The sequence below is a fragment of the Schistocerca serialis genome, unplaced genomic scaffold (assembly GCF_023864345.2).
Source record: "Schistocerca serialis cubense isolate TAMUIC-IGC-003099 unplaced genomic scaffold, iqSchSeri2.2 HiC_scaffold_1431, whole genome shotgun sequence".
Classification (NCBI taxonomy): Eukaryota; Metazoa; Arthropoda; class Insecta; order Orthoptera; family Acrididae; genus Schistocerca; species Schistocerca serialis.
The window spans coordinates 229,008-253,606 of NW_026047660.1; the positions used below are offsets into that span (position 1 = coordinate 229,008).

Here is a 24,599-nt window from a genome sequence, read left to right on the forward strand (position 1 = left end):
GAATGCAGTCTGTAGAAACACAGAAGGACAATAGCTGGACACATTGCCACGAAGTAAGACAGCTTTTCACACTGCGATTATATTCCGCCTCGATGCGAAACAGACGACGCTGTCAACTTGTTTATTAAACCTTCACAATCGATGGGTGGTGACAACATATCTGCTAATCCTGTGTACTTGTTTAAGGTTCCGCCTCGACTCGACACGAATTTTTCTAGCCATGATACGTTTTCAAAGCCGTGGGGTGTAAATAAGTTCCATCCCTTACCGCTACGCATATTCTGCACCACGTGTGTCATTAAAGTGAGCATAATATAAGAAGCACAAGCGTTAACTGGCTTGGATAGAAAGGTTCTGAAGGTATTTTTTGGCGATTTCTATACGTGTTTTCCAGAAGATTTTCTCACAGAATCGTCTACTTCTTAGGAGTGTAGGATACAATCAGCTGGAGGCAGCTGAGACACAAGACCATCCATGTAGGTGCGGTGTGCGAAAGAGCACACTTCGAATGCATTACAATGTTACAACTGCCAGCGACTAGGGGTGCGATTCACGTGTCGGAATGGACACGCATCTCGCAACTGGACGGCTACGCCAGGCTCTGCTGCTCGTAAATATTAAAAATTAAGTCGCTGTGCCAATTAGGGATTCACTCTCGATCAGATGATGCATATACATTTTTCTCCCGCTTTCGTTTGCTTCAGAAAACCGCCATTACTCGCGGCAGACTTTAAAATTGACATCGTTCTGCGTAGTAGCAGCAACAATCAGTCGCTGAGGCAGCGACAAAGCTCTGTCGGTTGCAGGACGCGGAAGACTAATGGAGAAAGAAATTCATCTTACACATTACTGCAATCTACATTTGTGATTAACGTTTAAATATGCACATAATCGGTACAGTGTAATTACGCGGATCTGATCCTGGTTTCGTGATTTTATATGTCGCGTGCTAGCGTTCCAGTGACGTGGCAGAATATGGGTGGCAGTCACCCAGCGTTCGTAAGAAAAGAAAAATTTAAGCTGTTGTGATTCAGCGAAGTTTGCCATCCGGCGTCGTCATACAGGGTGCATAGAAACAATGTGACCAAAAGTGTATCGTGGAAACGCAGTATGAAACACAAAAATTTGAGTATAGCAACTAGGCTTCGCGACTGAATATTTTCGGCGGCACCGGAACGTAATTAAAATCCCACACACGACCGTCTTGGCTCCAAATGACTGGTAGTTTACAGAAAATGTATACGTAAACACAGGCTGTGTGAACTAACCAACCGCCACCATGAGAACAAGATAAATTTAAAGCGCCACTTACACGTGTATCACACTTAGCTGACTTAGGACACTGCACGTTTTTAGAGATGAAGAGAATCAGATGTCCATGTCTCATGTTTCAGTATGTCTTAAAAAGGTGAAAATGAGTAAGAAGGGAGCCGCCACTTATTGCTATAAGTATGTCATAGCAAATCTTCAAAGTGACCACAGTTGCCATGTTGGCATAGCGCCCGAAATATTCAACTGACACTTGCAATACCGAAATTCCTTCATTTGATGCTGCCTTCCTGCTCTGCACTTTCGGTCAAATTGTTTTTCCCCACCCTGTTTGTTCTAGACGTGACGCGACAGTAATGGTCGAATTCTCAAGTCATACAATACACTTCGTCTATGGTAGAAAGTGCTAAATACGGCAAAATGACGGAATGCGTTACGAGCGATTTATAACTTTGAAGTTCAGTACACAGTAACTACGTAAAAGCACATGTGATACATTTAACCAAATTGTTACGAAGCAAGATTTAAATACGTTTCCTCATTAGAATGGGCAATGATTTCTGAAGAGTATGTAGATACACAAATCGTGCCAATCTGTGGTACAACTGTGCAATGTCGGTCATTTAAACGCGACGGATAGCACACTTCACAAGAAGAAATAAAAATGATAATCTCGTTTCTCGTAGTAAAAAAAAAAATTGCGGTATTCTTTTTAACGTATAGCAAAAATGTGAAACAGACTACTGTAGAATTTCGAGGAGGAAGACGTGACGGGAACAATGTCAGCATGTTGTCAACAGAGGACAGGAGATTCGTTTGTCGAGGCGAAGACAATGCCTTAAAAAAGTATTTTTGCGCTTATCGCCCAGAGAGTAAAACACAGTCGAACAGATATCCGCCATTTCCACGTTTTACACTTACAGTAGAACAAAATTGAGACGCTTTGAAATAGCGAAGAATTTAATTTTTTCAAAAAACCATAATGTGTCAGAGCACTCACTGTATTATTTTAGTGAGGAGAATGTGAGGCCAGCCACACTCCATTACAGAGCTAGCATATGTGGCAGTGCAGAGCCATTCGTAATGAATGAGTCGCGAGTGTGGATGTTATGACGTCACCATAGTGTATCAGCAAGAGACGCCTGCCCTGATCTTTAGATAATAAAGTACTGTCGCAAAGAAACTGCATAGATACTCACTAAGCTCTTGATAGTACGAGACACAATAAGAACAACTTTCTCTTTTCCATCATCATTGTCATCAGGACAATCATAACACTCTCTTAATATGTGGCCGGAATATGTAAAGGGCCACAGCCCCACTTCGCAATGGAAAATGCTGTAATAAGGAAAACATGTCACTAGTCAGCTAGTAGAAACACGGGTAAGGCGAGAAAAATAATTTGTAAGGTGCAGAGTTGCAAAAGGTTACATATACACGACTAAATGTTTTTATGGCGCTTTAAAGCTAGAGCCAAACAAAAAGTGCGCCCTTGACATTCCCTAAGTTCCTAAACAGACGGTATTTTTCGAGTGCTAATTTTATTTTCTTAGTGTGGCCAATAACAGAGTAAGCTGTGTAGGTTCCAGAATACATGTAAACTCTCGTAAGTAGCTACCTTTCCAGGTACGCAAATTCGTCTCCGATGCCGGTTTGACGACGATGAGTTTTCTGCGCTGGTAATGACGCATTTGCTTGCCGACGACCACAAGCACATACGAAAACAGTTAAGGTATTACAAAACCTGAATACATTTAAGATGAGTAATGCGAAAAAGCAGTTACTAGTAACTGTAAATATTGGCTGTGGTGTTGTACGCAATAATAGTTACGTTACTTATATTCACGTAAAACCGAGCCCCATCACTTGTGTGGAAAGACAGACCGCAGAGAGGAGAATGTACAGCAGCAACTTGTAGCCGCACGGCGGCTGTTGCCGTAGCATCGACAGATGACAGAGGAGTCTCAAGACTCGTTTACGTTTTAAGCATGGGGGAAGCAGCGTCGCAGACGTCGACACCTCGTTTGGCAGCACGGCTGGTGTCAGCTGGTCCAGGAAGAGGCGGTGGAGACATTCATCCGAACCTCGATTTGTTACTCACGTCTAAGCCGGCCAAGAACGCCGGAAGTGTGTGTCAGAAGAATGTCGTTGCGACACACTCCGTCCACAGTCGTAACGGAATTTTCGGCGCAGTGCTGTTTTAGTGGCATTTCATAAATATCTCGTCTTTGAAACTGTTACTTTATGTATTGCTGAAGAACTGAAAACCCTTGAACTAAGAAGAATGCAATTAACAGTTGACGAAAGAGAACGGTTACAGAAATTACTGTCGCTTTTATCAATAAGTACTGTTTTCTAGAGACGAATACGATAGTTAACTCATGTTCGGATGAACGACGAGTTTGGTGATTCGGTTTCCACATGTGCTGTTTGATGACAACAAATCATCATCTCTCCGTGTGAGCAAACCGGTGGTCGACGCTCACATAACATATGTGAATACTGACGTGATAATTAAGAGGACCAAAGGTGACAGCTTTGAGTATCTCCTAAATTACTATTGCGGAAATATTGAAGTGCTTCTACATCGGACAGAATGTGTAATAGAGCTCACAGCCGTTTATTGTAGTGAGGTGGAAGTGTTATGAAAACATTACGCCACAAGTGATTAGTGGAAGTCAGTGGCATTTTTCATCGAAGAATACGATGCGTAATTTCGTTTGGACATAACGGTAACTTTTGCGACATTGTGCGTGGAAGGCCCAACTCTGAATGTGGATTTATGCAATAACGGTTATGTGTGCCCCATTGTCGTAATTTTTGGCTTAAGGCTTTGCTCGCCTATAACTTCGCTAAACGTTACGTTTGACTGGTGGTTGTGCAATTATTATCATTTTCCTCCGTTTTCACTTACTTAATAAAATCGACATTAGTATCTAGAAAGTTCAACTGCCGACGTTGCGGAAGGCTAGCACCAACAATCAATGGCTGGGGCACTGACAAAGCTCTGTGGGCTGCAGAAGAGGGAGAATCAACAGAAAAATACATTCGGCTTCTACGTTACTAAGATCTGCAAGCATAATTAAATACGTTCAAAGTCAATACAATGTCATTATTTGGCGATTTCGTGTAACCAGTGCTGGTATTCGAGTGACGTGGCGGAACATGGGGGGTCGACCCGTTTGGAAGTCATCCAGAGACGTATGTGCCACGTTTGTGAAAAAAGGCGTAACTTAAGCAGTGCTGTTTAAGCGAGATTTTGTCGTCGTGCACCGTCATTCATGCCAGAGATGAGCCGACTTGAGCGCTGACCGCTTTCCCAGGAGTTCAATACTTACTTAGTCTCTGATAAAATGATTGTGCTACAAAAGGTAAAATGATGGAATGTGGTGGTAGTGTGCTTTACCTTTAAAATACAGTAAAAAACCCGGAACCGGTAACCGCATTTCGAAAACCGATATGATAGTGTTTACATGACGAACCACAAGCGGTGGTGAAAGATCGGTTTGTGAAAAACACACTCGGTAGGCATACGTAGAAATGCTAAGGAATATTTTACTTTTTGTTTCACGCAATGAAAGTAAATATTAACATACCTTTCCTGTTACAAAACGGAAACACAGGGAAGCAAAGATTTTATTTTTACGCTTAACATTTCTCCCGCTTTCGATATTTACAATTCTCAACAAAAGGCTATCAGAATTTTCGTGTGCACTATTATATACAATGTCGGTGATCGCCGCGTGTCACAAGATGCCCAGTAGACATGTTACTCTTTTCCGCGCTGTTTATTTCTTTTTAGCGTCTTATTGTTTATATCACTGCCGGACACTGCAAGTCGCCTACTGGCATCTGTCGACCAACGGCTGCACTGCGTCCTCCGAAACTCCTTTCGCAGTCAACGTCTTCTGCCACGCGAGGCGCCAATAGAACGTCTTTCCATATCGCTGGTTCGGCGCGAATCACGCATTTTCGTGAAATGAATAAAAAAAAAATAGAAATCTGTTTTTGTGTGCGTCGAGAGAAGGCTGCGGTCTTTTAGCATGAAAGGAGGTAACACGAAATATGAAATAACTGTGAGCGAACAAGACTGCCACGTCACAGAGACAGGCGGCTGCGATTTCAAATCCGTCAGCACACAGCGCCAGAGAGTATCGCATAACGCAGTCTGGCGGTGTGGAATAAACTTTGGATTGCCTTCGTACGACCGTAGCGATGGCCAGCGCTTTCAAATCAATTTGTATTACAGATATGGGATAAGTTGATTTTTTTGTACTTCCTTTGTAGAGAATGGAAATAAATAGATTCCTTTTTTCGTCACAGCTTTCAACACTACACAGAACGTTTTTTCTCGTCCGAGGTAAACTCTGAATTGAATATCGGGTTCGAGGCTACTCGCTAAGAACTGTTACTTCCATCAGTTTAAAATAATAGTCTACGTTGCATTAATTTTCATTTAGCTCTTCGGAATGCAGATAACCATTCATGGCATGGAGTAACAAGAGGCATCAGTAATTACAACCAACGTTGGAAGAAAGGTTATGTGACTGGAAAAGGAGCTAAGTTCACAATCGGCGGCAGACTGCAAAGAAAGCGGTCGTGAAACACGGACTGGGAGCGACTGTCATTTGGCAAACCTTGAAACGGAAAGTCTAAAATACATAAACTGGGTATAAAGGCCGTGCACGTTCTGTAATAATCTGTGGACGGCGAAACAGCTCACTCTGGACAGATTACAATGGCGTAACTGATCAGAGACTACTGGGCGCGCACGTTGCAATCGGCAGTATATGCGGGGATGAGCTATGGGCGGAGTTTCGGACATACGTTCGCCGCTTCAAGTAGGGAGAGATTCCGACGCGTATCTTAAACAGAGATAAGGATTGACGTCTGTCTTTTTCGTAGAAAATTAAGTTCTGCGTGTAAATTACAAAGACATGTTATGTACCTAATACTTCTAGAGATGTACCTGGTAAAAAGGTCCAAGTTTCGAAGGTACGCGTGATTTGCTTGACGCTAACTGAGCGTAGAAAGAGGAAATGGGGCAACTAGCAAATAAGCTATTGATAAAAATTGAATGTAAAATTGTTAATAGTAATGCCCCTCGTAGGGGAGTATTATACAACACGTTTCATTTGTTTATACCGATCACAAAAAAAACTTACTAACGTTTCAGGTATGAGCAAATAGTGAATTGATCAAATGTAGCGAAACACGTTGTGGGTGGTCAACCGAGACAGGGGTGCCGTGTGACGTCACACCTCAGTGTGGGCTGCTGTGCGGTTGCTACGGCTGTAGACGCGCCTCAGCCGCTGTGGTCACGGCCAAGGCTTCATGAACCACTCGGCTGCAACGGTAGCTCTGTGTTGCCACTATTCTACAGCCAAATCTCGGCACTGACTGGTTGTTTGTTGTTGTTGCCACCAAAATTGCAGCAATTATTCACACTGTGCAGTATGTAATTCGGTTGGCCCTCTTACTAAATATTGAGTTCATAAAGTTACAGATGAATTCCATACAGAAGTAATCACATAATCATTCCTATGCCGCAACAGAAAATGCTCTGACTGTAGAAATTGTATCCTGGATGATTGCATGCTAAACGCAAAACTGCTATTTTGCTCGTTCTTTACCTAAGAAAGATACGATAGTAGTAATACAAACAGACAACTTCGACATGAGTTATGGCCTCAGTTCAGCTCATAAGAAGTAGTCAGAATCAGTTGTCTGTAAAATGAGAAGTGGCAAGGACGAAAACTTTACTCAGTTTGTCCATCGAGGGTATATTGCAGATTCCTGTGATAGCTCTCAGTTCCACTGCGTAGTTTATTGTTTAAAATTGTCATAGCATTAAACCACCAGGATCGTTGAGTTTGACTACTAGTTGCCGCTTTCGTTACTTCTTTCCATTTTCATTTATATCGTAGAATCCCTTATACTTGGAGGCTATTTGAATTTAACTGCCACCATTCCGTGGCGGCAACAGCAACAATCGACCGCTGATGCAGCGATAGAGCTCTGTGGGTCGCACAGTACGGGAAACGGTCGGAGAAACGAGACGAGACATATTCATTGCTGCTTTCTGCAATTGTGATTAATATCGAAAGTAGCACACGTTTAATACAATAGCTTTACAAGAATGTGATGCATGTATCGTAATCAAAGTCTTAACTGTATTGTTCGCCGAAACTTTCAAAAATGACCATTCTACGTGAATCTATTGTGAAACGAATCAAAATTATATACACCTCTTAACCGAGCCAGTCAATTTACTTCCTCGCATCGTCAGTCAGGATGACCGTGTGTAAATAGTGTCTTTGCATTAAGCATTTAGAAGATGTTCACTACAACAACAACTTGCAATGTCATTTTACTTACGAAATTTATACTATCTCAGCGAAGAAGAAGTGAATGATGTCGATGTGTGTAGGTTACCTAGCCCCATAAACTGAGTAGCTGTGACGTAAAGTCTTTATGTTATCTCGTTATATGCATACGACAGAGTAACGAATCTGCCCCTTGGATGGGACAGTGTACTGATACGAATTGTTAAGCTCTGTCTGTGGAAACACATAATCGCTTTTAGCTTCTCCTGACCAGAGACTACTTTCATTCTACTTACTAACAGTGACAACAATATCGGAAGGTGGTAAATGTTTCCCATTTTCCTTAATGTAGGTGAGCGACAAGAATAAAATACTTGCTGTAAGTTACACAATGGCGATATCGAGACATTAGTATGAACCATGCAACAGAATTCTTTGCGGAGGTTTCAAACACATGGTGGCATTACACTAGGCCCTGAATCACAGCTATCGAACTGATTCGGTCAATTTAAGAGTTTCACATGTGTGTCTGTGCACGATTTTCGCTGCATGCTTACTAAGATTGCAAGGGGGGACGGGAATGGTTACCTCATCCAAACCAAGCGACAGAGGTAGATACGTATGTGACACTTATCCATAGCTTTCATACTGACTGCATGCGATGAAAGAGTTGAATTTATGAAATGTGATACATTATGAATCCATAAACAGCATAGGGAGCTCCCTAAAAGCAAGTACCTTGAAAGACTTTATGTATGAGCCAAACATTGATATTATTCTAGTTACAGAAGTTAAGGATACTGCACTACACGTTGTATTGGGATATAGCGCTGTAATTAATGCTGGAACTGGAGATGAATTAGAGACCGTGATACTCGCGAAAGAGGGCATAATAGTGGATCACGTTGAAAACTCACATGTAATACAGTTGTAGCTTGTACTGTTTACAACACCTGGCTATTTAATATATATGTTCAACCTGGTAGCAGTAAACTACGTAAACGAGCAGAGTTCCTTTAATTACAAAATTGTCCCTCTCTTCAGATTTCATTAAGGTAATATCATTTTGGCAGAAGATATGAAAGGCATTCTACGTCCAAGAGGTCAATCTCCTAATAGGAACTCTTCTATTGAATTATAAAACGTAAGACAAGAGTACCATTAAATTAACACGTAGAGCATAAAACAGCGACATGGCTGGGTTTACATTAATTATTAACTGCTTGGAAGGTCGCTCGTACAGGCTACACCTGTGGAACAGAGACCAACGTCCTGCACACAGAAGTGTGGCGCAGCAGCTGCACTGAGCACGCTGCACTCGCGTGCACAGCTGATGTGGAGCGACAGGGCGCCCACCACATCAGAAGTCATGACGGACGGAACCTCAACCCTGCACACCTACTGCCAGATGCCGAATGCTGCGACCGTTCCCGCAAAAATATGCAGGAATGGGAAGGTAACTTCACATCCTATATTTCTTTCCTCAGTTTGTGGACAATATGCACGAAAGTAAACTGTCTCCAGAAGGTGTGCTGCCTTTGGGATATGTGCTGTCCTTTGGAGGAGAGCTGTATTTAGGAAATGTGCTGTCTTTGCAAGGTGTCCTGCATTTGCAATGTGTGCAGCCTCCACAAGGTGTGCTGCCTTTGCAAGGCAGTTGTTCTTTGCAAGGTGTTCTCCTTTGCAAGATTTTCTGCCGTTGCATTCTGTCCTGTCTTCGCAAGGTGTGCTACTTTCGTGAGGTGTGCTGCCTTTGCAAGCTGTTCTGCCTTGACACAGTGTGTAGCCTTCGCAAGGTGTGCAGCCTATGCTAGGTTTACTGCCTCTACTATCAGAAGATGTGCTACCTTCACAAGATGTGCTACCTTCACAAGATGTGCTGGCTTCTCAAGGAGTGCTGCTTCACAAGAAATGCTGCATTAGCTAGGTGTGTTGCCTTCACAATATGTGCTGCCTTTGCAAGGTTACCTTGCGGAAGCTGCATATCTGGTGAAGGCAGTCAACCTCTCGAAAGTAGCAAACCTTGCGAAGGTAGCACAGCATGCAAAGGAAGAAGACCATGTGAAGAAATAAGACACTGCAAAGGCAGTACATATTGTGAAGGAGGGCCAACTTGTGAAGGCAGCACACCTTGTGAAGCCAGTACACTGTATAAATGCAGCATACCGTATGAAGGCAGCACACATTGTGAATAAGCCGGCCGCGGTGGCCGACAGGTTCTAGGCGCTTCAGTCAGGACCTGCGCAACTGCTATGGTCGCTGGTTCGAATCCTGCCTCGGGCATGGATGTGTGTGATGTCCTTAGGTTGGTTAGGTTTCAGTAGTTCGAAGTTCTAGGTGACTGATGACCTCAGATGTTAAGTCCCATAGTGCTCAGAGCCATTTGAACAACATTGCGAAGACAGAATCACTTGTGAAGGCTGCAAACATTGCAAAGGCAGCACACATTGTGAACATAGCACACTTTGCTAAGGCTCATACCTTGTGAAAGCTGCACAGATTGCGAATGCTGCACACCTTGAAATCACTGCAAGCATTGCAAATACTACAAATTTTATGAAGGATGCACACCTTGTAAAGGCTGCATACCCTGCAAAAGCAGCACATGCTGCAAAGGCGGCACACAATGAAAATGCCACACATGTTCAAATGCAGCACAGACTGCAAAGAGGCACATGCAGCAAAGGAAGCACATGCTGCAAAGGCAGCACATGCTGCAAAGGCAGCACACATTGAGAAGCCTGAAACACACTGGAAAGGCAGCACAAACTGGAAAAGCAGCATATACTGGAAAGGAAGAACACAGTGGAAAGGCGCAGACATTGGTAAGGCATCACAAACTGGATAGGCAACACTCACTGGAAACACAGAACACACTGCGGAGCCACATCACTTGAAAACCACACACAATGTGAGGCAGCACACGCTGCGACTGCAGCCTTACCAGTGTGTGATGCCTTTTCAGTACGTGGTGCCTTTCTAGTGTGTGGTGCCTTTCCAATGTGGTTCAAAATGGCTCTGAGCACTATGGGACTTAACATCTATGGTCATCAGCCCCTAGAACTTAGAACTACTTAAACCTAACTAACCTAAGGACAGCACACAACACCCAGTCATCACGAGGCAGAGAAAATCCCTGACCCCGCCAGGAATCGAACCCGAGCGTGGGAAATGAGAACGCTACCGCACGACCACGAGCTGCGGACTCCAGCGTGGTGCTTTCCACTATGTGTGCTTCTCCAGTGTTGCTGCATATTAAATGTGTGCTTCCTTTCCGATGTGTGCTGCCTTCCCAATATGTGCTGCCTTCCCAATGTGTGCTGTCTTTAAAATATGAGGTGACTTTCCAATGTGTGTTGCCTTTCTAATATGTGCTACCTTTGCAACAAGTGCTGTCATGGCAGTATGTTCTGCCATTGCAGCGTGCTGCTGCCACAGCAGTGTGTGCTGCTATTGCAGCGTGTTCTGCCGTTGCAGCATGTGCTCCTTTCCAATTTGTGCTGCCTACCATTGTGTGTGGATTTCTAGTGTGCACCGCTTTTCTAATGACTGCTGCCTATCCAGTTTGTGATGCATTTCCATTGAGTGCTGCCTTTCCAGTGTGTGCTGCATCTCCAGTGAGTGCTGCCTGTCCAGTTTGTGATGCATTCCAGTGTCTGCTGCCTTTATAGTGTGTGTTGCATATCCAAAGTGTGCTGCCTTTATAGTGTGTGTTGCATATCCAGGTTGTGATGCATATCCAGGGTGTGCTGCCTTTCTAGGGTGTGTTGCCCTTCCAGGGTGTGCTACCTTTCCAGGTTGTGCTGCCTTTCCAGGGTGTGCTGCCTTTCTGGGGTATGCTGGCTTTCCAGAGTATGCTGCCTTTCCATGGTGAGCTGCCTTCCCAGTGTGTGTGATTTGCTGTGTGTGCGGCCTTTCAAGTGTGTATTGCTTTCCGATGTATGTGCAAGCATGTGCTGCCTTTGCAGTGTGTATTACCTTTCCAGCATGTGCTACCTTTCCTGCATATCCTGCCAATGTAGCGCATGCTGACATTACCACATGTGCTGCCATAGGACCACATGCTGCCATAGCAGCGAGTGTGGCTATAGAGGCATGTGCTGTTATAGAGGGAGGTGCATGCTGCCTTTGCAGCATTTGCTGAATTCCCAATGTATGCTGCCTTTTCAGCGAGTGCTGGCTATGCAGTGTGTACTGCCATTGCACCAGGTGCTGCCTTATCATCATGTGCTTCACAGCATGTGCAGTGTTTGCAGGGCCTGCTGCCTTTGCAGTGTGTCCTGCCTTTGCAGTGCATGTTTTCTTTGCAGTGCCTACTACCTTTGCAGCGTGTGCTGCATTTAAAGTGCAGGCTGCCTTTGACATGCATGGTGCCTTTCCTTTGTCTTCTGCTTTTCTAGTGTTTCCGGCCTTTCAGTGTGTGCTGCCTATCCACATTGTGACACTTTACAGTGTGTTGTTATTTCATTGTATGCTTGCTTCCCAGTGCATGCTGGGTTTCAGTGTGCAGTACCTTGCCATTGTGTGATGCCTTTCTGATATGTGCTGAATTTTCAGTTTGTGCTGCCTTTTTCAGCATGGGCTGCCTTTGCAGTGTGTGCTGCCTAGTATTGTGTGCCGCCTTTGTAGCATGTGCTGCCTTTGTAGTATGTGCTGCCATTGCAGCATGTGCTGCTGTTGCAGCGTTTGCACCCTTTACATGGTGTGCAGTCTTTGTAGCATATGCAGCCTTTGTAGCATATGCAGCCATTGCAGCATGTGCTGCCTTTGCAGCTTGTGCTGCCATTCCATTGTGTGCTTGTTTTATAGTGCATATTGCCTTTACAGTGTGTGCTGCCTGCCGCCTTTCCAAGACAGCAAAGACAGTACGATTTCAAAAGGCAGTACACCGTGTGAAGATAGCACACCTTGTGTAGACAGCACGACTTGCAAAGATGGCACACCTTGCGAAGACAGCATGTCTTGCCAAGACAGCATGTCATGGCAACACAGCACGACTTGCATACGCAGCACACCTTGTAAAAGCAGTATGACTTACAAAATCAGCTGACCTTGAGGGGACAGCTCAACTTGAGGGGACAGCTCAACTTGAGAGGACAGCTCAACTTTGGAGGACAGCTCAACATAAGAGGGCAGCTCAACTTGAGAGGGCAGCTCAACTTGAGAGGGCAGCTCAACTTGAGAGGGCAGCTCAACTTGTGAGGACAGCTGAACTTGAGAGGGCAGCACAACTTGCGAGGACTGCACAACTTGCGAGAACAGCAAAGGTCGCGAGGACAGCAAAGCTCGCGAGGACAGCAAAGCTCCCGAGGACAGCAAAGCTCGCAAGGACAGCACGGCTCACGAGGACAGCACGGCTTGCGAGGACAGCACGGCTTGCGAGGACAGCACAGCTTGCGAGGACAGCATGGCTTGCGAGGACAGCAGGGCTTGCGAGGACAGCACAGCTCGCGAGGACAGCACGGCTTGCGAGGACAGTACGGCTTGCGAGGACAGCATGGCTTGCGAGGACAGCACAGCTTGCGAAGACAGCACAGCTTGCGAGGACAGCACAGCTTGCGAGGACAGCTCAACTTGAGAGGACAGCTCAACTTGAGAGGACAGCTCAACTTGAGAGGACAGCTCAACTTGAGAGGACAGCTCAACTTGAGAGGACAGCTCAACTTGAGAGGACAGCTCATCTAGAGAGGACAGCTCATCTAGAGAAGACAGCTCAACTTGAGAGGACAGCTCAACTTGAGAGGACAGCTCAACTTGAGAGGACAGCTCAACTAGAGATGACAGCTCAACTAGAGAGGACAGCTCAACATGATAGGACAGCTCAACTTGAGAGGACAGCTCAACTTGAGAGGACAGCTCAACTAGAGAGGACAGCTCAACTTGAGAGGTCAGCTCAACTTGAGAGGACAGCTCAACTTGAGAGGACAGCTCAACTTGAGAGGACAGCTCAACTTGAGAGGACAGCTCAACTTGAGAGGACAGCTCAACTTGAGAGGACAGCTCAACTTGAGAGGACAGCTCAACTTGAGAGGACAGCAAAACCTGAGAGGACAGCACAACTTGAGAGGACAGCTCAACTTGAGAGGGCAGCTCAACTTGAGAGGACAGCTCAACTTGAGAGGACAGCCCAACTTGAGAGGACAGCACTACTTGAGAGGAAAGCACAACATGCGAGGACAGCAAAGCTTGCGAAGACAGCACAGCTGGCGAGGACAGCATAGCTTGCGACACAGGACAGCTTGCGAGGACAGCACAGCTTGCGAGGATGGCTCAGCTTGCGAGGACGGCACAGCTTGCGAGGACGGCACAGCTTGCAAGGACATCACAGCTTGCGAGGACAGCTCAACTTGAGAGGACAGCTCAACTTGAGAGGACAGCTCAACTTCAGAGGACAGCAAAACTTAAGAGGACTGCTCAACTTGAGAGGGCTGCTCAGCTTCAGAGGGCAGCTCAACTTGAGAGGGCAGCTAAACTTGAGAGGGCAGCTCAACTTGAGAGGGCAGCTCAACTTGAGTGTACAGCTCAACTTGAGAGGAAATCTCAACCTGAGAGGACACCTCAACCTGAGAGGACACCTGAACTTGAGAGGACAGCACAACTTACGAGGACAGGAAAGCTTGCGAGGACAGCAAAGCTTGTGAGGACAGCAAAGCTTGTGAGGACAGCACGGCTTGCGAAGACGGCAAGGCTTGCGTGGACAGCACGGCTTCCGAGGACAGCACGGCTTGCAAGGACAGCACAGCTTGCGAGGACAGCACAGCTTGCGAGGACAGCACAGCTTAAAGGGACAGCATTACTTGAGAGGACAGCTCAACTTGAGAGGACAGCTCAACTTTGGAGAACAGCTCAACATAAGAGGGCAGCTCAACTTGAGAGGGCAGCTCAACTTGAGAGGGCAGCTCAACTTGAGAGGGCAGCTCAACTTGTGAGGACAGCTGAACTTGAGAGGGCAGCACAACTTGCGAGGACTGCACAACTTGCGAAAACAGCAAAGGTCGCGAGGACAGCAAAGCTCGCGAGGACAGCAAAGCTCGCAAGGACAGCAAAGCTCGCAAGGACAGCACGGCTCGCGAGGACAGCACGGCTTGCGAGGAGAGCACGGTTTGCGAGGACAGCACGGCTTGCGAGGACAGCACGGATTGCGATGACAGCACAGCTTGCGAGGACAGTACAGCTTGCGAGGACAGTACAGCTTGCGAGGACAGCGCAGCTTGCGAGGACAGCACAGCTTGCGAATACAGCACAGCTAGCGAGGACAGCACAGCTTGCGAGGACAGCACAGCTTGCGAGGACAGCACAGCTTGCGAGGACGGCACAGCTTACAAAGACGGCACAGCTTGCGAGGACAGCACAGCTTGCGAGGACAGCACAGCTTGCGAGGACAGCGCAGGTTGCGGGGACAGCACAGCTTGCGAGGTGAGCACATGTTGCGAGGACAGCACAGCTTGCGAGGATAGCACGGCTTGCGAGGACAGCACAGCTTGCGAGGACAGCACAGCTTGCGAGGACAGCATAGCTTGCGAAGACAGGACAGCTTGCGAGGACGGCACAGCTTGCGAGGACGGCTCAGCTTGCGAGGACGGCACAGCTTGCCAGGACGGCACAGCTTGCAAGGGCATCACAGCTTGCGAGGACAGCTCAACTTGAGAGGACAGCTCAACTTGAGAGGACAGCTAAACTTTGGAGGACAGCTCAACATAAGAGGGCAGCTCAACTTGAGAGGGCAGCTCAACTTGAGAGGGCAGCTCAACTTGAGAGGGCAGCTCAACTTGTGAGGACAGCTGAACTTGAGAGGGCAGCACAACTTGCGAGGACTGCACAACTTGCGAGAACAGCAAAGGTCGCGAGGACAGCAAAGCTCGCGAGGACAGCAAAGCTCGCGAGGACAGCAAAGCTCGCAAGGACAGCACGGCTCGCGAGGACAGCACGGCTTGCGAGGACAGCACAGCTTGCAAGGACAGCACGGCTTGCGAGGACAGCATGGCTTGCGAGGACAGCACGGCTCGCGAGGACAGCACTGTATGCGAGGACAGCACGGCTTGCGAGGACAGTACAGCTTGCGAGGACAGCACAGCTTGCGAGGACAGCTCAACTTGAGAGGACAGCTCATCTTGAGAGGACAGCTCAACTTGAGAGGAGAGCTCAACTTGAGAGGACAGCTCAACTTGAGAGGACAACTGAACTTGAGAGGACAGCTCATCTAGAGAGGACAGCTCAACTTGAGAGGACAGCTCAACTAGAGATGACAGCTCAGCTAGAGAGGACAGCTCAACATGATAGGACAGCTCAACTTGAGAGGACAGCTGAACTAGAGAGGACAGCTCAACTTGAGAGGTCAGCTCAACTTGAGAGGACAGCTCAACTTGTGAGGACAGCTCAACGTGAGAGAACAGCCCAACTAGAGAGGACAGCTCAACTAGAGAGGACAGCTCAACTAGAGAGGACAGCTTAACTTTAGAGGACAGCTCAACTTGAGAGGACAGCTCAACTTGAGAGGACAGCTCAACGTGAGAGGACAGCTGAACTTGAGACGGCATCTCAACTTGAGAGGGCAGCTCAACTTCAGAGGGCAGCTCCATTTGAGAGGGCAGCTCAACTTGAGAGGGCAGCTCAACTTCAGGGGGCAGCTCAACTTGAGAGGACAGCCCAACATGAGAGGACAGCACTACTTGAGAGGAAAGCACAACATGCGAGGACAGCAAAGCTTGCGAAGACAGCACGGCTGGCGAGGACAGCACAGCTTGCGAGGACAGCAAGGCTTGCGATGACAGCACAGCTTGCGAGGACAGTACAGCTTGCGAGGACAGCGCAGCTTGCGAGGACAGCACAGCTTGCGAGGACAGCACAGCTAACGAGGACAGCACAGCTTGCGAGGACAGCACAGCTTGCGAGGACAGCACAGCTTGCGAGGACAGCACAGCTTGCGAGGACGGCACAGCTTGCGAGGACGGCAGAGCTTACAAAGACGGCACAGCTTGCGAGGACAGCACAGCTTGCGAGAACAGCACAGCTTGCGAGGACAACACAGGTTGCGGGGACAGCACAGCTTCCGTGGACAGCACAGGTTGCGAGGACAGCACAGCTTGCGAGGACAGCACGGCTTGCGAGGACAGCACAGCTTGCGAGGACAGCACAGCTTGCGAGGACAGCATAGCTTGCGAGGACAGGACAGCTTGCGAGGACAGCACAGCTTGCGAGGACAGCACAGCTTGTGAGGACAGCACAGCTTGCGAGGACAGCACAACTTGCGAGGACAGCACAGCTTGCGAGGACAGCACAGCTTGCGAGGACAGCACAGCTTGCGAGGACAGCACAGCTTGCGAGGACAGCACAGCTTGCGAGGACAGCACAGCTTGCGAGGACAGCACAGCTTGCGAGGACAGCACAGCTTGGGAGGACAGCACAGCTTGCGAGCACAGCTCAGCTTGCGAGGTCAGCACAGCTTGCGAGGACAGCACAGCTTGCGAGGACAGCACAGCTTGCGAGGACAGCACAGCTTGTGAGGACAGCACTGCTTGCGAGGACAGCTCAACTTGAGAGGACAGCTCAACTTGTGAGGACAGCTCAACGTGAGAGAACAGCCAAACTAGAGGGGACAGCTCAACTAGAGAGCACAGCTCAACTAGAGAGGACAGCTTAACTTTAGAGGACAGCTCAACTTGAGAGGACAGCTCAACTTGAGAGGACAGCTCAACGTGAGAGGACAGCTGAACTTGAGAGGGCATCTCAACTTGAGAGGGCAGCTCAACTTCAGAGGGCAGCTAAATTTGAGAGGGCAGCTCAACTTGAGAGGGCAGCTCAACTTCAGGGGGCAGCTCAACTTGAGAGGACAGCCCAACTTGAGAGGACAGCACTACTTGAGAGGAAAGCACAACATGCGAGGACAGCAAAGCTTGCGAAGACAGCACGGCTGGCGAGGACAGCACAGCTTGCGAGGACAGCAAGGCTTGCGATGACAGCACAGCTTGCGAGGATAGTACAGCTTGCGAGGACAGCGCAGCTTGCGAGGACAGCACAGCTTGCGAGGACAGCACAGCTAACGAGGACAGCACAGCTTGCGAGGACAGCACAGCTTGCGAGGACAGCACAGCTTGCGAGGACAGCACAGCTTGCGAGGACGGCACAGCTTGCGAGGACGGCACAGCTTACAAAGACGGCACAGCTTGCGAGGACAGCACAGCTTGCGAGAACAGCACAGCTTGCGAGGACAACACAGGTTGCGGGGACAGCACAGCTTCCGTGGACAGCACAGGTTGCGAGGACAGCACAGCTTGCGAGGACAGCACGGCTTGCGAGGACAGCACAGCTTGCGAGGACAGCACAGCTTGCGAGGACAGCATAGCTTGCGAGGACAGGACAGCTTGCGAGGACAGCACAGCTTGCGAGGATGGCTCAGCTTGCGAGGACGGCACAGCTTGCGAGGACCACACAGCTTGCAAGGACATCACAGCTTGCGAGGACAGCTCAACTTGAGACGACAGCTCAACTTGAGAGGACAGCTCAACTTGAGAGGACAGCTCAACTTCAGAGGACAGCAAAACTTGAGAGGACTGCTCAACTTGAGAGGGCTGCTCAGCTTCAGAGGGCAGCTCAACTTGAGAGGGCAGCTGAACTTGAGAGGGCAGCTCAACTTGAGAGGGCAGCTCAACTTGAGTGTACAGCTCAACTTGAGAGGAAATCTCAACCTGAGAGGAAACCTCAACCTGAGAGGACAGCTTAACTTGAGAGGACAGCACAACTTACGAGGACAGGAAAGCTTGCGAGGACAGCAAAGCTTGTGAGGACAGCAAAGCTTGTGAGGACAGCACGGCTTGCGAGGACAGCAAGGCTTGCGTGGACAGCACGGCTTCCGAGGACAGCACGGCTTGCAAGGACAGCACTGCTTGTGAGGACAGCACACCTTGCGAGGACAGCACGGCTTGCAAGGACAGCACGGCTTGCGAGGACAGCACAGCTTGCGAGGAGAGTACAGCTTGCGAGGACAGCACAGCTTGGGAGGACAGCACAGCTTTCGAGGACAGCACAGCTTGCGATGACAGCACAACTTGCGAGGACAGCACGGCTTTCGAGGACAGCTCAACTTGACAGGACAGATCAACTTGAGAGGACAGCTAAACTTGAGAGGACAACTCAACTTGAGAGGACAGCTCAACTTGACAGGACAGCTGAAATTGAGAGGACAGCTCAACTTGATAGGGCAGCTCAACTTGAGAGGACAGCTCATCTAGAGAGGACAGCTCAACATCAGAGGACAGCTAATCTTGAAGGAGAGTCAACTTGAGAGGACATCTCAACTTGAGAGGACAGTTCAACTTGAGAGGACAGCTTAACTTGAGAGGACAGCTCAACTTGAGAGGACAGCTCAACTTGAGAGGACAGCTCAACTAGAGAAGGCAGCTCATCTTGAGAGGACAGCTCAACTTGAGGGGACAGCTCAACTTGAGAGGGCAGCTCAACTTGAGAGGGCAGCTCAACTTGAGAGGGCAGCTCAACTTGAGATGGCAGCTCAACTTGATAGGGCAGCTCAACTTGAGTGTACAGCTCAACTTGAGTGTACAGCTCAACTTGAGAGGAAATCTCAACCTGATAGGACACCTCAACCTGAGAGGACAGCTCAACATCAGAGGACAGTCCAACTGTAGAGGACAGCTCAACTGTAGAGGACAGCTCAACTTGAGAGGACAGCTCAACTTGAGAGGACAGCACAACTTGCGAGGACAGCAAAGCTTGCGAGGACAGCAAAGCTTGTGAGGACAGCAAAGCTTGTGAGGACAGCACGGCTTGCGAGGACAGCAAAGCTTGCGTGGACAGCACGGCTTCCGAGGACAGCATGGCTTGTGAGGACAGCACGGCTTGCGAGGACTGCACAGCTTGCGAGGACAGCACGGCTTGCAAGGACAGCACGGCTTGCGAGGACAGCACAGCTTCCGAGGAGAGCACAGCTTGCGAGGACAGCACAAATTGGGAGGAAAGCACAGCTTTCGAGGACAGCACAGCTTGCGATGACAGCACAACTTGCGAGGACAGCACGGCTTGCGAGGACAGCTCAACTTGAGAGGACAGCTCAACTTGAGAGGACAGCTCAACTTGAGAGGACAGCTCAACTAGAGATGACAGCTCAACTAGAGAGGACAGCTCAACTAGAGAGGACAGCTCAACATGATAGGACAGCTCAACTTGAGAGGACAGCGCAACTAGAGAGGAAAGCTCAACTTGAGAGGTCAGCTCAACTTGAGAGGACAGCTCAACTTGAGAGGACAGCTCAACTTGAGAGGACAGCTCAACTTGAGAGGACAGCTCAACTTGAGAGGACAGCACAACCTGAGAGGACAGCACAACTTGAGAGGACAGCTCAACTTGAGAGGGCAGCTCAACTTGAGAGGACAGCTCAACTTCAGAGGACAGCCCAACTTGAGAGGACAGCACTACTTGAGAGGAAAGCACAACATGCGAGGACAGCAAAGCTTGCGAAGACAGCACGGCTGGCGAGAACAGCACGGCTTGTGAGGACAGCAAGGCTTGCGATGACAGCACAGCTTGCGAGGACAGTACAGCTTGCGAGGACAGCGCAGCTTGCGAGGACAGCACAGCTTGCGAATACAGCACAGCTAGCGAGGACAGCACAGCTTGCGAGGACAGCACAGCTTGCGAGGACAGCACAGCTTGCGAGGACAGCACAGCTTGCGAGGACAGCACAGCTTGCGAGCTCAGCACAGCTTGCGAGGACAGCACAGCTTGCGAGGACAGCACAGCTTGCGAGGACAGCACAGCTTGCGAGGACAGCACAGCTTGCGAGGACAGCACAGCTTGCGAGGACAGCACAGCTTGCGAGGACAGCACAGCTTGCGAGGACAGCACAGCTTGTGAGGACAGCACAGCTTGCGAGGTCAGCACAGCTTGCGAGGACAGCACACCTTGCGAGGACAGCACAGCTTGCGAGGACAGCACAGCTTGCGAGGAGAGCACAGCTTGCGAGCACAGCTCAGCTTGCGAGGTCAGCACAGCTTGCGAGGACAGCACAGCTTGCGAGGACAGCACAGCTTGCGAGGACAGCACAGCTTGTGAGGACAGCACTGCTTGCGAGGACAGCTCAACTTGAGAGGACAGCTCAACTTGTGAGGACAGCTCAAAGTGAGAGAACAGCCCAACTAGAGAGGACAGCTCAACTAGAGAGGACAGCTCAACTAGAGAGGACAGCTTAACTTTAGAGGACAGCTCAACTTGAGAGGACAGCTCAACTTGAGAGGACAGCTCAACGTGAGAGGACAGCTGAACTTGAGAGGGCATCTCAACTCGAGAGGGCAGCTCAACTTCAGAGGGCAGCTCAATTTGAGAGGGCAGCTCAACTTGAGAGGGCAGCTCAACTTCAGGGGGCAGCTCAACTTGAGAGGACAGCCCAACATGAGAGGACAACACTACTTGAGAGGAAAGCACAACATGCGAGGACAGCAAAGCTTGCGAAGACAGCACGGCTGGCGAGGACAGCACAGCTTGCGAGGACAGCAAGGCTTGCGATGACAGCACAGCTTGCGAGGACAGTACAGCTTGCGAGGACAGCACAGCTTGCGAGGACAGTACAGCTTGCGAGGACAGCGCAGCTTGCGAGGACAGCACAGCTCGCGAGGACAGCACAGCTAACGAGGACAGAACAGCTTGCGAGGACAGCACAGCTTGCGAGGACAGCACAGCTTGCGAGGACAGCACAGCTTGCGAGGACGGCACAGCTTTCGAGGACGGCAGAGCTTACAAAGACGGCACAGCTTGCGAGGACAGCACAGCTTGCGAGAACAGCACAGCTTGCGAGGACAACACAGGTTGCGGGGACAGCACAGCTTCCGTGGACAGCACAGGTTGCGAGGACAGCACAGCTTGCGAGGACAGCACGGCTTGCGAGGACAGCACAGCTTGCGAGGACAGCACAGCTTGCGAGGACAGCATAGCTTGCGAGGACAGCACAGCTTGCGAGGACAGCACAGCTTGTGAGGACAGCACAGCTTGCGAGGACAGCACAGCTTGCAAGGACAGCACAGCTTGCGAGGACAGCACAGCTTGCGAGGACAGCACAGCTTGCGAGGACAGCACAGCTTGCGAGGACAACACAGCTTGCGAGGACAGCACAGCTTGCGAGGACAGCACAGCTTGTGAGGACAGCACAGCTTGCGAGCACAGCTCAGCTTGCGAGGTCAGCACAGCTTGCGAGGACAGCACAGCTTGCGAGGACAGCACAGCTTGCGAGGACAGCACAGCTTGTGAGGACAGCACTGCTTGCGAGGACAGCTCAACTTGAGAGGAGAGCTCAACTTGTGAGGACAGCTCAACGTGAGAGAACAGCCCAACTAGAGAGGACAGCTCAACTAGAGAGCACAGCTCAACTAGAGAGGACAGCTTAACTTTAGAGGACAGCTCAACTTGAGAGGACAGCTCAACTTGAGAGGACAGCTCAACGTGAGAGGACAGCTGAACTTGAGAGGGCATCTCAACTTGAGAGGGCAGCTCAACTTCAGAGGGCAGCTCAATTTGAGAGGGCAGCTCAACTTGAGAGGGCAGCTCAACTTCAGGGGGCAGCTCAACTTGAGAGGACAGCCCAACTTGAGAGGACAGCACTACTTGAGAGGAAAGCACAACATGCGAGGACAGCAAAGCTTGCGAAGACAGCACGGCTGGCGAGGACAGCACAGCTTGTGAGGACAGCAAGGCTTGCGATGACAGCACAGCTTGCGAGGACAGTACAGCTTGCGAGGACAGCGCAGCTTGCGAGGACAGCACAGCTTGCGAGGACAGCACAGCTAACGAGGACAGCACAGCTTGCGAGGACAGCACAGCTTGCGAGGACAGCACAGCTTGCGAGGACAGCACAGCTTGCGAGGACGGCACAGCTTGCGAGGACGGCACAGCTTGCGAGGACGGCAGAGCTTACAAAGACGGCACAGCTTGCGAGGACAGCACAGCTTGCGAGGACAGCACAGCTTGCGAGGACAGCACAGCTTGCGAGGACAGCACAGCTTGCGAGGACGGCACAGCTTGCGAGGACGGCACAGCTTGCGAGGACGGCAGAGCTTACAAAGACGGCACAGCTTGCGAGGACAGCACAGCTTGCGAGAACAGCACAGCTTGCGAGGACAACACAGGTTGCGGGGACAGCACAGCTTCCGTGGACAGCACAGGTTGCGAGGACAGCACAGCTTGCGAGGACAGCACGGCTTGCGAGGACAGCACAGCTTGCGAGGACAGCACAGCTTGCGAGGACAGCATAGCTTGCGAGGACAGGACAGCTTGCGAGGACAGCACAGCTTGCGAGGATGGCTCAGCTTGCGAGGATGGCTCAGCTTGCGAGGACGGCACAGCTTGCGAGGACCACACAGCTTGCAAGGACATCACAGCTTGCGAGGACAGCTCAACTTGAGAGGACAGCTCAACTTGAGAGGACAGCTCAACTTGAGAGGACAGCTCAACTTCAGAGGACAGCAAAACTTGAGAGGACTGCTCAACTTGAGAGGGCTGCTCAGCTTCAGAGGGCAGCTCAACTTGAGAGGGCAGCTGAACTTGAGAGGGCAGCTCAACTTGAGAGGGCAGCTCAACTTGAGTGTACAGCTCAACTTGAGAGGAAATCTCAACCTGAGAGGAAACCTCAACCTGAGAGGACAGCTTAACTTGAGAGGACAGCACAACTTACGAGGACAGGAAAGCTTGCGAGGACAGCAAAGCTTGTGAGGACAGCAAAGCTTGTGAGGACAGCACGGCTTGCGAGGACAGCAAGGCTTGCGTGGACAGCACGGCTTCCGAGGACAGCACGGCTTGCAAGGACAGCACTGCTTGTGAGGACAGCACACCTTGCGAGGACAGCACGGCTTGCAAGGACAGCACGGCTTGCGAGGACAGCACAGCTTGCGAGGAGAGTACAGCTTGCGAGGACAGCACAGCTTGGGAGGACAGCACAGCTTTCGAGGACAGCACAGCTTGTGATGACAGCACAACTTGCGAGGACAGCACGGCTTTCGAGGACAGCTCAACTTGACAGGACAGATCAACTTGAGAGGACAGCTAAACTTGAGAGGACAACTCAACTTGAGAGGACAGCTCAACTTGACAGGACAGCTTAAATTGAGAGGACAGCTCAACTTGATAGGGCAGCTCAACTTGAGAGGACAGCTCATCTAGAGAGGACAGCTCAACATCAGAGGACAGCTAATCTTGAAGGAGAGTCAACTTGAGAGGACATCTCAACTTGAGAGGACAGTTCAACTTGAGAGGACAGCTCAACTTGAGAGGACAGCTCAACTTGAGAGGACAGCTCAACTTGAGAGGACAGCTCAACTAGAGAAGGCAGCTCATCTTAAAAGGACAGCTCAACTTGAGGGGACAGCTCAACTTGAGAGGGCAGCTCAACTTGAGAGGGCAGCTCAACTTGAGAGGGCAGCTCAACTTGAGATGGCAGCTCAACTTGAGAGGGCAGCTCAACTTGAGTGTACAGCTCAACTTGAGAGGAAATCTCAACCTGATAGGACACCTCAACCTGAGAGGACAGCTCAACATGAGCGGACAGTCCAACTGTAGAGGACAGCTCAACTGTAGAGGACAGCTCAACTTGAGAGGACAGCTCAACTTGAGAGGACAGCACAACTTGCGAGGACAGCACAACTTGCGAGGACAGCAAAGCTTGCAAGGACAGCAAAGCTTGTGAGGACAGCACGGCTTGCGAGGACAGCAAAGCTTGCGAGGACAGCAAAGCTTGCGTGGACAGCACGGCTTGTGAGGACAGCACGGCTTGCGAGGACAGCACAGCTTGCGAGGACAGCACGGCTTGCAAGGACAGCACGGCTTGCGAGGACAGCACAGCTTCCGAGGAGAGCACAGCTTGCGAGGACAGCACAAATTGGGAGGAAAGCACAGCTTTCGAGGACAGCACAGCTTGCGATGACAGCACAACTTGCGAGGACAGCACGGCTTGCGAGGACAGCTCAACTTGAGAGGACAGCTCAACTTGAGAGGACAGCTCAACTTAAG

The 24,599-nt window shown here is 49.7% G+C and overlaps 1 protein-coding gene across 1 annotated transcript in view; it reads right to left on the reverse strand.

Moving 5' to 3' along the window:
• Positions 1-16,174, reverse strand: part of LOC126443278 (uncharacterized) — a 110,165-nt gene extending 93,991 nt beyond the window's left edge. Inside the window, exon 1 of the mRNA XM_050090893.1 lies at positions 15,815-16,174. Coding sequence (XP_049946850.1) covers positions 15,815-16,174 — 360 coding nt within the window. The remainder of the gene's footprint in view (positions 1-15,814) is intronic.
• Between the last annotated feature and the right edge of the window lie 8,425 nt (positions 16,175-24,599).